General features: G+C 36.4%; 1 protein-coding gene across 1 annotated transcript; it reads right to left on the reverse strand.

Moving 5' to 3' along the window:
• Positions 1–7366: 7366 nt before the first annotated feature.
• LOC113359838 lies at positions 7367–12595 on the reverse strand. Its single transcript, XM_026603411.1, has 3 exons — positions 12491–12595; positions 8242–12042; positions 7367–8000 (listed from the first exon to the last, which is right to left on the reverse strand). Exons 2-3 carry the CDS (start codon positions 9264–9266, stop codon positions 7367–7369), a joined length of 1659 nt encoding a protein of 552 aa, XP_026459196.1. The 5' UTR covers positions 9267–12042; positions 12491–12595.
• Positions 12596–13911: the final 1316 nt, after the last annotated feature.

The raw sequence follows: 13911 nt of genomic DNA on the forward strand, positions 1-13911 counted from the left end.
ATCTTGGGACCAAGGTAGTCAATTTCGGATTTCGGATCATCTCGGTCGACACCGAGATACTGGTACAACTTTGTCTCGGGGAAATTCCGTTTTAAGATCTCGGTAAAATCTCGGTTTCATATTTTATATCCTCGTATCGATAATCACTTAAAAGAAACATAGTATTAGTAAATCTGGTTGCTCACCTTCCTCATCATCAACACCAAATAATAATTTTAGCTCAAGAAATTCAAACACAACAACAAGCAATAATACTAGTGAGTGAATTAATCTTTTTAATTTTTGTACGTGATATTAGTCCACTCAATTTAAAAAGAAAAAAAAATCCGACCAAGACAAATCAATTCCGACCGAAAAACGCGTTTCCGGCCGAAATTTTCGCAAAGATTTCGTCCGGCCGAAATTAACAAAATCGTGTCTTCTTGGACCGAAATCCGGAATTTCGCCGAAATTTCGGCCGAAATGACCGAAATCGACTACATAGCTTGGGACCTTTTGTAAACTTGTGAGCCGACCGGGTATCTATGCACCTCGGGGCCTGTCGTGATTAGTCAGCCGGCCAAGTGTCTATGCATCTTGGGGTTTTTTGTAGACTTGTCATCCTTCCGAGTGTCTATGCATCCCGGGGCCTTTTATAAATTTTTGTTCAAGCGGCCTCTATGAACCCTTGCTAGCATGGTGCCTGAAACACGTTATTAGAATTTTGTTGCATAGCCGATCATGATATTCAAAATAATATTTATTCTTTATAAAATTTGACAAAGCAACAACTCATACATGCGACTAGATGACACATGCATATTTCAAAGCACAAATATCCAATAAAGTAAAATTTAATTTAGATGCTAGATGCTTGTTCAAACGCGCGTAAGTACAAAATGCAAAGAGGAAGATGTTATAAAGGATCATGAGAAGTCCATGAACATAAAAGATATTTACGATTTGCACAAGACAGATTATTAACATGAATGATACATTAATCATTTTTAATAAAAGTTACACAAATCAAAATAGCCTATGGATTTGGAGGTACGCGTATTCCTTCGAGGAGTGTTGGGTGGCGGTTCTACATAAGTAGTCCAACATATCCCCACGGATACTTATTAATTGAAGGCTATTATTGGAGTGTCACATTTCATTAGAGAGGCGTCACCTAATAGGACAAAAATGGGTCATTCATAAGTAATATCAAAAATCCCTTATCTCAAATAATTTTGTAATGACCAAACAACCCTTATTTAATTAATTTTAATTTAATTAGATAATAATTAAATTAATGAATTTTGTTATATACTTGGTGAATTCTTGGACAAAGTTTTTGTGGGAAGAAAAACTAGAGAGAAGAGAAAAAAAAAATTACGGTTGATGAATAATTACGTCTAGGTTATCCTAGAGAAGAAAAAAAATCGAACTTAGACGTAACAACTTACGGTTGGAAAATACATGGCATTTTCCTAGACGTAATCAAACATGAGGATTACTTGAAAGATACATGAAGAATTACGTCTAAGTTTATCCTATATATAAACGAACCTTAAAATTGAAAATTACAGCTAGGTGTACGAAAGGAAAATTCAGTCAACTAAACTAGACGTAACACAACATGCAAATCCAATTTTACGGTTGAATTAAACTAAACCTAGACGTAAGTTCTTCATAAATTAAATTACGGTTGGAAATCTAGTACCGTACCCAGACGTAACACTAGCAGAAACGTAACTGAAACCCTAATTTTACTTCGATTTCATTCAAGTGAGTTGAAGTTGAATTGAAATTGAAGTTACTGTGGAGGAGAGGAAGAGAAGAAAGATGAGAAAAGGAGCAGGTTTTTTTTTTGGATTTGGAATAGAAGAGATTAGGTTTTTAAGTTTTTATTTTAGTTAAAGGGTAATCTAGACATTTTGTATTTATATTAGGATATCCCATAACCACTTTTTTGGACACTAAGAATCCAAGTGAAGCCCCTCTATTGGAGTGTGGCGCCCCAATAATAGCCTTCTATTAATTTTGTCATGCTCAGAAATGCAAGATACGCCGAGTGTATAGAATGATTATGAAATGTACTAATTTTTCATTCTTATAAAACCAGGCTAGTAAATTCAAACGCTTAGTATAGTTAATGGGTTTTGATGGACGTCGTAAGTGCAATCCAATTAATAATTTTATTTCCACACAATTAACTGGTAATATAATGGAAGTAAGGATCGTTCCCACGAAGAGCAGTAAGTTTTAGTTGTCAAAGTGTCACAAGGGAAGGTTTGTTTTAGATTTGAATAAAGTAAATAAAAGCAATTGAAAATATTAAATTGATCGAGGAATCCTTCTTCGTTAATAAACTATCAGTGAGTTAATATATTCATCTATTCGTCATTAATCATAGATTATCACCAACCGTAGAATAACAAGTACGCTTAGTTATTCCCAAAATTCCTTAAATCACCGGATAACAGGTACGCTTAGTTATCAGATTCTATTCGTCTGAACCACCTTGAGGTAAGCTTACAAGATGTAATTCAATCGAATGCTTTAGATTGATCCTAGTAGTTCGACTTAGTACGCTCGGTCTACTTGATAAGGTTGTGTTTACACGCGATTGCTTTACAGAATCCCTCTGCAAGGTTTCACGTTTTCTACTTGTGTAAGGAATTATTCAACAATTACGGATATCCTAACCCTTACTATCAATAGATTAAATCAACAAATGTATTCAGTTGGCCACCGAAACAATCTATCAATCAATCATAAATATTTTTAGTAGTAAATACAAACGATAATCATATGAAGAAATCAAAATAGATTCATACATTAAATTAAATCAAGTTTACAACTTAGAATTCATCCTCAATCAATAGGTGTTTAGATACTCATGGATGTAGAAGCATCCATGATATACATATAAGAAAGGTTTAGAGATATCGTTACAATTAAAGAACCGCTCTGAAACCTTAGCTTTCGATCCGTGTGTAGTTTCTTCTCCAAAAACCTTACAATTTCGTGACTCTTGATTATTCTTCATTCATGACCTAATACCTCCTTTTATAGGTTTACATTGCTTGGCCTTCAGGTATTTAGTTCGATTCAAGAACCCGACCCGAAACTATGAAATAACGACCTCAACCGTGAGTTTTGGCCTTCCATGATATGCATACCCGTACGCATACTTGAAAACTCAGGGAACTAAGTGTAGGTACCCGTACTCGTACTTGAAAATCCAGCAGAAATTCACGGAACTAAGTATGCGTACCCGTAAAGTCTTCGGTGTTCGATCAAAAGCTTGTTTTTGCCACAACTTCTTCGTCTGAACTCGGAATGACCTCATTCTTTTTGAATTCTTTTTATCTTTCAACTATCTTCAATATGATGATGAGAAATCCTTAATATGAATGAGTCAATCTCGGTCTTTGGCCTATCTCGTGATTTTGGGCGTTTTGCTCCTTTTCGTCGCACTTCTTCAACTTCTCTTGGACTTGGGCACTTGGAATACTTCTCTTCCTAACTCTTTTTAGCACTTTGTAGATCCTTTTTGGATGATTCACCTAATAGAGACAAATAAGAGCAAACAAGAGTAATGATACGAAAATATGCAAGAATAATAGCTTAAACAAGTATGAAATGAACACTAAAATCATATGAATTATGCGCTTATCAGGTTTCCTTAAGCATATGCGTACTTCCCACTCATAACAAAGAAAGACGAAATTTACGAGAAGTGATGACATTAGATCAGTCACGCGGGACCAGGTCTTGGAACATGCATTTTGTGTCAATACAAGGAACGAGACATCATGAAGATGTTAAAACTATTCATTCATTTTTATTTTTTTTGATAAACTTAGAATTGTATTACTTAAGCAGTTTCAGGCACTGCAAGCCTGTGAAACAAAGAGGAAATCCATGGAGAGTATTCCACATATTCTTCTAAGAGAAGTTTATCCTTCCTAACTCTTTTAGCTACACTATCAGCTAAATTATTGAAATCTCTCTTAACATGAGAGATTCTACAAACTTTAAAAGTTGAAATAATAGATTTAATGTTTTCAATCAAATGATTATTCTCCCATCTGAAGAACGTATTATTTGAAGAGATAGACTGCACAACCACTTCCGCATCTGCCATGAGTTGCATTTCAGAGATATTAAGATTCTTAATCCAAATGAGAGCCTCCAGTATGGCCATGCACTCTGCAACTTCTGAGTCAATTACTCTGTCTGCATACGATCCCTTAACTCCATCAAAGGTACCTGCAGAGGATAGAAGCACCATACCAGTGCCAGAAGAGAATGTTAGTTTATCAAATGAGGCATCTACAAAAATTTTACTAACACGATCTAAATGCACAGGTAAATCAGGAGGTACTGGATGCGCAGGCATGATGTTCTTGGCTGCAAGGGTAAAGTTATGAAGATGCAGATTAATTCTAGAGGTAGTGTAAAGAGGGTTTAAGAGTTTTTGTTGAAAGACATGTTCACATCTTTCCTTCCACAGAACCCAGCAGCCAACCATTAAAGTGATTAACCAGATATGATTGTCATCTCTTCCATTTGAGTGCGGGGGATTGAACCAAGAGATAATCCAATCTTTGATACTTTTATAGTTTAGAGAAACCTGATCCACATTAATTCCCAAGTTTCTCCAGACTATTCTTGCATGCCGGCATTGAAGCAAAAGATGAAAAATGGATTCATCTTGTTGATTGCAGATTGTGCAAGTAGTGTCCACAACATTATTATATCTTGAGACTGTATCTTTTGTTTGCACAATTTCTTTAAGGCACTTCCAAATAAAAAGCTTGACCATGTGAGGAACTTCTGTCTTCCATAGTGCCTTCCAAACAGCCTTGGGGACTGTATTAATTGTTTCTTGTAGATGATAATTGCTTTCAACCAATTTGTTGTATGCACTTTTAACTGAAAATAACCCATCTCTTGTATGCCTCCATCTGATTATATCCTCATCATCCAAATGAACTTGCATTTTTAGAATTTTTTCCACAACATCAGAAGAGAAGAGTATATGCAGTAAGTCTACATTCCATTCTGCAGTATTAGGTTGAAGAAGTTCAGAAACAAACTCAAAGCCAAGATGCATAGGACATGTTGGTATTGGTTTATGCTCCAGGTTAATAATCCAGTTGTCATGCCAGATTCTTGTTTTCCTCCCATTTTTGATTTCCATACAAACATTTAGTTGCAAGTTTTGAAGACCAGTTTCCACACCCTTCCAAATCCAACTAGAGTTGTTCTTCTCTTTTTGAATATGTAAAAATTCCTCATCCTTGAAGTATTTTGCTTTAAGTATCTTGACACACAATAAATCAGGTTGAGTACTTATTCTCCATGCAAGCTTGGTAAGGAGAGCATGATTAAGTTTTTCAAGATTTCTAAAAGCTAATCCCCCAATTTCTTTTGGGACACACAGACTACCCCAAGAAACAGGATTGTTACCTCTATTAGATTTATAACCCCAGAAAAATTTCCTTTGCTGAGTGTCAAGCTTCTTAATGAGTTTACCTGGTATTTTGAAGGTACTCATCTGATACATAGGCACTGCATTTAGAACAGCTTTAACCATAGTACATCTTCCTGCCTGACACATAGTGCCTCCTTGCCAATTAGCTAATCTTCTTTCAAAGGCCAAGTTAATGTCTTCAAATGAACTAACTTTGGACTTACCAATAAGCAGAGGAGAACCTAGATACTTCTCCTTTTTGTCCATATTCTTTACTCCAAGAAGGTGACTAAGATCATCACACTTAGAAGGATACGTATTACTGCTAAATAAAATGGAGGATTTGTCAAAATTTATGACTTGACCAGATTGTGAGCTAAAGTTTTCAATTAATTGAAGAAGATTAGTCACACTGGTTAAATTGGCTTGAGTAAAGATAAGACAATCATCAGCAAAGAGAAGATGATTAATAGGAGGAGCATTTCTAGCTGCTTTGATGCCTGGAATTTTCTTGGATTTATGAGCTTCAGATAAAGACCTTGAAAACCATTCCATTTCCAAAATAAAAAGATAAGGAGACAATGGATCCCCTTGCATGATACCTCTTGAAGGCCTGAATTCTTCATATGGAGAACCATTAAGTAATACTGAGAGGATAGTAGTGCTGACACATTGTTCAATAAGCTGAAGCCAATCCTCACAAAAGCCAAAACTTTTCATAACCTTCAAAATAAAACACCACTCCAGTATGTTAAAGGCTTTTGACATGTCTACTTTTAAAGCCAACCATCCACTTTCACCCTCCTTTTTCTTCATGGAATGTATCAACTCATGAGCAATAATGGTGTTATCATTGATGAGTCTTCCAGATACATAAGCTGCTTGGTAAGGTGAAACAATTCTTTCCATTAATGGTTTCATTCTGACAACAAGAATTTTAGAAAGAATTTTATAAGAAGTATTACACAAGCTTATGGGTCTGAATTCAGAAGGTGAAGAAGGTTTTTTTGTCTTGGGAATTAATGAAATATAAGTTTTGTTGAGGGAAAGACACATGTGCCTAGAGGTGAAAAACTCTTGACCATATTACAGACATCTTCACCAACTATACTCCATTGAGATTTATAGAAACCAGCTTGAAAACCCTCAGGGCAGGAGCTGACCAGTTTTCCATACTCTTAAGAGTTGTAAAAATCTCTTCATTAGTAGGAACAGCTATAAGTAATCTATTTTCTTCTTCAGAGATTAAGGGATTTATATGAGTGTAAAATCTATCCTCCAGTTGAGGATTAATGGTAGTGCTGATTCCTTGAAAATTATCAGTAAGGAGCTTGGCCAAATGATCTCTAGTATGGAGCCAGTTACCATTGATGTCCTTGAGGGAATCAATATTGTTTCTAGCTCTTTTCTTTTTTGTTAAAGTATGGAAATACTTAGAATTATTGTCCATGTGTTTGAGAAAGTTATCTCTGGATTTCTGTTTATTGAATTCATTCTGAATATGATGCCCTCTCTGTAGATCTTCATTTACTTGAAAAGCTTTGGAAGTATTATCTTGAGAATGAGGCAGCGCTTGAATGGCTAACAACTGTTGTTGAAGATTATCAACCTTGAAATTAATATCACCAAAATGCTCTCTATTCCATTTAGAAGGTGCAATTCTAGTGAAATGCATCTTTTTAATCAATTTGAAAGCAGTTGAACCATTAACTTGTTTGCTCCAGGCCTTAGCAACCTCAACAGCGCATTTCTTGTCATTTAACCAGGTTTGCAAGAACTTAAAAGGTTTCCACAATTTAGGTTGATTATAATAATGGGGCAGTGATCACTACCCATTTGACTGAGATGTAAGACCTTAGAAGAAGGAAAAGTAGAATTCCATGCTGCATTGCCAAGCGCCATATCAATTCTGTATCTTTATTTACTAGTACCCAGATTATTACTTGTCCAAGTGTGCTCATGACCAATGAAGCCCAAATCTTCTAGACCAATATCATGAAGCATAGAAGTAATTTTCTCATCTGCTGAAGAAGAAGAAGAAGCGCTAGAGTTGGATAGATGAATATTTAAATCACCCAAGAGGCACCAAGGACTGTTTACATTCTTTCCAGTTTCTTCAATGAAATCCCACTGAATTGTTTTCCTTTCTCGATTGCCATAGCCATACATACAAGAAAGAAGCCACTCTGGTTGGCTTGGATCATCCTGAATAACTAGATGAAACATATTATTTTCACTACAGAGAAGTTCACAAGAGAATCCATTTTTCCACATAATAGTGAGTCCACCAGAGAGCCCCACTGAGGAAATAAATCTAACATTTGGGTAGTGAAAAGGTGATACAAGAGGCTTCATTTTAGATTCATGAAGCTTAGTTTCACATAAAAAGATTATATCGGGATTTTGAGTCCGAATGAGGTCTCTAAGATGGTCTCTGGTACTAGAACCTTTAAGACCTTGGACATTCCAAGAAATGATTTTCATATTTGCTAAGTTAACAATGACTAATAGGTATAGAACTAACTTGAAAGTGAGTACGTGAAAACTGAAACTAGAATTGAATGGGGAATTAAATGCAGGTGAAAACAAAGAAAAAGTTTGTCTAGTTATGAAATCTAAAGTCAAAAGATAATAAATGCATAAGAAGGAATGCAACTAGCACAGCCAAATCTATGTTTAATTTTTAACTTTAATTTTTAACTTGAATTTTTGATTACTAAAAACGATAAATGAGGAGACTAAAAAAGAAGCAAGAATCGAAAGACTTGGGATTTAAAAAAAAAAATAGTTACCTGATCCCCTCAAGTGTCTGCAGAGTAGAATTATCTGTAGTTGTGATCTGTTGAGGATTCTTGAGGGTCAGAATTGGATACAGCATAGTACTCTGGGGAGATGTCTCATTTGTGGAGGGACTAGTAACAGCAGGTTCACTTACTCTATGTCTCTTCCCTAATATGCCTTCTTCTTCAGTTGCAATGCCTTCTGCTTTGAGTAAAGATTGTAAATTGATAACTTCGTCATCTTTTGGAGGAATAAAGCTAGTTGACTTGGCATATTTTTTCTGAATCTTCTTGACTGTTGGTGCTTTTGTCGAAGAAATGTCAGTATTCACTGGCATCGCATTAATGATTTTGTGAATATTGTTAATTTTTCCCACAAAATAGGGTTTCTCATGAGCCTTCTTCAAAAAAATAGCAACATCCTTACAAGCAGTTTTAGAATGATTAATTATATAACATTCTGTGCAGATGCTCTTAGGCTGTCTCTCAAAGAAGAATTGATGCCATTTTGTAACTACGACATTTGTTGAACATTTCACTCCTCTTCTCATAGGCATGGAAAGATCCACATTGACACAAACTTTGACAGGGTCGCTACCAACTGGAATTGCATCTTTAGGTTCAATAGCAACCACTTCACCCATAACCTGACCCATTTTTGTTACAGAGGTGACATTCATATGCTCTGGTAATAAATATTTCGGTTGGAGCCAAAAAAGTTGATAACCCCAGTGCTTCTCAGTATAGGACATTCCTGGGATGTAGTCATGAACAACTAAAAGATGTTTGTTAACACCCCAAGGTCTTTCATCAATTACTTTGTTGAGCAGCTCCCAGTGATTGAATTTGAAAATAAAGGTGTTGGGCTCAACTTCAATAATCTTTAAATTCTCCAGAGTTAGAAAAGGCCATGTGAAAGTTATCCCCTTTTCCAAAGAGTCATAACTCATTCTTCCTTCTATAATGACTTTACCAACTCGCATCCCAGTTGTCTTCTGTTTCATCTTCCTTGTTGTTCTTGATGACTTCAATTTCATTGATATCTCCTAAATCCAGTGTAGCCTTCTTGAATTTGTTGACTAAATCAATGACTTGATTTTCTCTACCTTCCTCCATATTTGGGTGGAACTGATTATAAGATCTCAAAAGATGATATGGGATAAGAGTTTTGAGTTTGCAAGTCTTACAAGAGAAATAGAACAGGTTTGGGTTCAAGATATGACCCAAAGTAGGGTTTAGGGGTTTATGATAAAGGATTCATGTGTTGTGAAATAACTGCATATAATTAGTATTCCTAGTAAAAAGGAAACAGAATTGGTTATTGCTATCCTTATTTTGAGAAACTGTGTAGCTGGCAATATTGAAAGAATGGAGTAAAATTAGGAAACCAATTAACTGCGATCCATTGACTAGACCATTTTTGAATTTCCTAACTTTGCTTGATTGGCGGGATAACCTGTTCTTGAGCTTTGTTGAGTTAGAACCGATTTGAGACATCTCTTCCAAAATACTATGAGCAAAAGCTCTGAATCCAATCCTTTGAATCCCTGAAAGCAAAAGCTTAAAAGTATACTCAGCAAAAGCTATGATCACAACAATAAAAGAGGCAAAAGCCATTAGAGAAAAATCAGTTAGCAAACACAACAGAGGGGAATCATAAAGAGAGTTAAGTTTCCATGAAAGTAAAAGAAATGACAATGAATTAAAGTAAATTAGGAATAAAAAAGCAAACAAAAGAAAAGAAAATTACTCAGGATTGTTAACAAAACATTTAGGATTAAAAAACAAACTTCGATCCAGAGATTAATGATGATACATGCACTGAAAATTAAACTGAGTTGAGTGACTGAGTTGAAACGACGAAGATCCTCTGCAATTCAGTTGTCTTATCTGATCTCCTTGTTCTAGGTCGTCGAAACTATTCATTCATTTATTAGTACAAGAAATGCATGTGCCTACTAGAAATCAAATATGGTACCTAGAGACTTCAAGTACATACAGTTACACGGAGTTTGGCACGCGGCCTGTTTCGGGACTAGGTGCAGGCGAGCAAGAACCGTCAAATGAATGGGAAATTGTCATTTCGTTGCAGCCACAAAGCAAGAGGTATCGAGCTAGGCAGTTAATCATACAGCAAGTATAAAGGCAAAATTTAAGATATGGAACATAAAGAATTTTAAAGTTGAAGAACCCTTAATTGGTTAACTGAAATGTTGAAAGTAAATGTGAGCTTATCGGTTAGGATCGAAGTTCTCAGCCAGCGGATAAAGGTTAAAGATAACTCATATGTTTTCATACAAGGGTGAAGGTTCTAATAACTCGTGCAAAAAATAAAATGCAAACTTATCTTTGTAGTTCCGATCCAGTGGCAGTTAATAGATACTCATAGGGCTGCAACATACTTTTCCCCATTAATCGGAAGTTCCTGCTTTGCTGTAGCTGGAGGATCGTGTAATTATTGATGCAGTTGTGAACAGCGCTGGTCTTGGAGGGTAGGCGGAACTTCTACAGTCACAGGGGTGCCTGAGAAAACATGCAGCTGAAAGGAAACGTGGACGCAAGACTGGCTGTACTGTTCGTGGAAGAGAAACTCGAGTTTGGGTTTATGAAAACCTAGAAACGTGTTTTCTCTGAAATTCGACTTCAAAATCGGTTAATTAATAGTTACAGCAAAGGATAAGAGTAGATTAAACAGGTTAGAAGATAGAAATAAACTTATCTCTGTTGTATTATGTTAGCTGGTCGGTCATTGTTCCTTGAACTTCGATGATAGTCGAAGCCAACGTAGTTCTGTGTAGTCGGAGGGGATTAAAGTAATCTCTGGTCTTGAAGAGCGCGTGGAACTTCTTCAGGCGGGTGACTCGTTTTCATGACGGCGGCTGAGAAGAAGCGCGGACGCAAAACCAAGCTTGTGATGTATTTTGATGTATCCAGAGGTGACAGAGAAGGCGCTTTTGTTTGTTGATGGCGGCAGTAACCACAGGCGCGGACATGATTTGGGAGAACAGTCTTCAAACTTGATAGTGAACACCGGCCTAGGAGCACAAACAGTACTGGTGGGGTTTGATATAGTCGTAGGAGCAGAAATAAACGGCGCTGGTGCAGTTGCATCTCACTACAGCGATCTTAGATTCTGGTTTTAGTTGATTAATGCGGATTCAGCTGGCAACTGAAAGGCACTTTGTTTAGGAAGAGGTGCGGATGTATTTTAAGGTAATCGGAAACTCTGAATGAGAGGCTGGTGTAGCGAGACGCTGATACACTTTGGGGTAATCGGAGAATCATGGTGGAGCAGAGCTGCTATTTCGTGCAGTTTCTATATCTACCAATTCCTTCTGGATAAGATGTGGCATTGGTGAGGAACAAGAAAGCGGCACTGCTGTGGAGCGGAAGAGAGGTGTAGAGGCGCTGATGAGTTTCAGAGAGTGGAAGGGGATTCTCTTGTCGAAAGCGCTGATGTACCATGGGGTAATCGAAAAACAAGGATGGAAAAGCATTGGTGTAACTCGGCGTAAGTAGAACACGGAAATTACAGCTTCTCGGAAGGTTAGAAGATGGAACGCGGAGTTGGTTTGATACGGGGATAAAAGTATCTGATCGTCAAAGAATTAGAGAGTGGGTTGAGGAGATACGCGGAAAGTAAAGGAGGCGTGTTTTGTTTATGGGAACTAGCAAAAACGCGCGTGTGATGCACTTGCCTACTCGCCATTCAGTTACTAAACTTATACTCCATAGGAGTAATAAACTAACTAATACTCCATAGGAGTAATAAACTTAAGAAGTCTAGACGCAAGCACAACGTCAAAGTCCACCCTGAAAATCAACATTCATAACAACAGAGTAAGAACCTCCCGGTGTAAGGCTGTCAATATCTATGGTCTTAGAATTGGTTTTATAAACAGCAATGCAAAGCAGACGAGGTTCTATAGCTCGTTCCTTGGTGTTGATACAAATTAGATGATTGTCGCGAAAGCAACCAATATCTTCTATAGTCATGCATGTCATTAGAATGTGTTATGCCAGATTCAAAAGCTAATCAAATGGAACAATTCCACGTGTTTAGATACTCGCATCTGTCTAGTTAAGACGCAAGCGCATTGCGCTTGTGGTTCCCTTTCAAATAACACATGACTATGCCCAGCACAGTCCTATCCTAAACTAAGTTCCCAACAAACAAACAAAATTCAAATGTACTGCACTTTGAGAATCCAAGATCATTTTAGGGTAAGTAACCTTGCTTCATGGACATGCTTTGAATTACCTCTGGATGTGTATGAAAATAATGCAACCCACTTCCAATGATTTGAAATCGATGACCAGCTTTTAAAAAAACACTGTTATCGATTCCAATATACATATGATTAAGAATAAAACTCATTTGAACAGAAAATCATTTCTTATCAATAAAAAAATTGATTATACTTACTTGGTTTTGCTTCTAATGCCACTGTAGTATCCGTATTTCGTTCTTGATAAAAGAAACTGTAAGCATGGGCCACCTGTTAATCAACCATAAAACTGAAACAGGTCTTGTCAAGATTCCATTACAGGATTACTCCATATTGTTGAGATCTGTAGCTGGAATTTTTCTAGTGGCACACCATTTGGTATCCTTAGTTCTTTTTCTTTGGCTTTCTTTTGTTTATGCTAATTTAGTTTACCTTATGGATGTTCATCTCAAGATTTCTGAACCTGAGCTGCGGATTCTTTGAAATATGGTTTAAGCAGAAAACTACCAAATCGAAACTATCATTAAACATGAGCTCCACTATTTTTTTTCTTCATTGTTAATATCCAACGTACTGGCTAATGCAAAATGGGCAGTCTAAATATCTATAAGTACTGGCTGGGTATTATTGGTAACATATACTCATTTTGTTATTTCTCAATATTGTGTCTTTCATACATATCTGGATTCTGGACACACTAACTTAGACATCTAGATGATAATTTTATTAGAAAAAAAACATTTTATGTAAGATGATTATACGTATCACGTCACTTACTACTTGTTCCCGCTTCATGGTCTTGTGATCGAGCTTGAGTGGTGGTAGGAGTTGTTCGCTTGTTTCTGCTATGGGGTCATCTTTGTTTCCACATCTAATTCTGGTTTTTCGTCTCTCAGTAGCATTACGCATTGTTGAAGAAGCGCTTCTCTTTCATTTTAAAGTTATTGAATCTCATTTTGCTTTGTATAAAACACTGACGCCTTTGAAAGAGAGCATCTCTTTGTCGTGAATTCTCTTGACTTTGGCATTGCCTTTATTTTCTTTCTCAGTCTCAGCTAGCTCTCAAAGTCGAGCAAGCTCAATAATTCGTGGACTTCGACGTTGCTTAAAATCTAAAGCCTTACCTTCAATTGTCATCTGCAAATCAAAGGAAAAAAGTGAATCAAAATATTTTGACGAAAGTTAACAGAGATCTTGAATTAAACACTATCAAAATACACTAAATGAGGTGCCAAACACTTACTTAAACTTCTTAGGAATTTCTACAAACAGTTATATCCCATTACAGAATTTATTAGAAACCGAAATTGAAACTAATGAATGATCACAAATCATCTTAAGGATTTTATCACTTACCGGTGATCAGACTGTAAGTGAGTAGGTCTTAGGTTTCAAATCAAATTTCCAGTATCGAACGGCGTCCAAGACAAATGTTACGAAAATCGAAATTGGG

The sequence above is a fragment of the Papaver somniferum genome, chromosome 3, assembly GCF_003573695.1.
Source record: "Papaver somniferum cultivar HN1 chromosome 3, ASM357369v1, whole genome shotgun sequence".
NCBI classification, from domain to species: domain Eukaryota; kingdom Viridiplantae; phylum Streptophyta; class Magnoliopsida; order Ranunculales; family Papaveraceae; genus Papaver; species Papaver somniferum.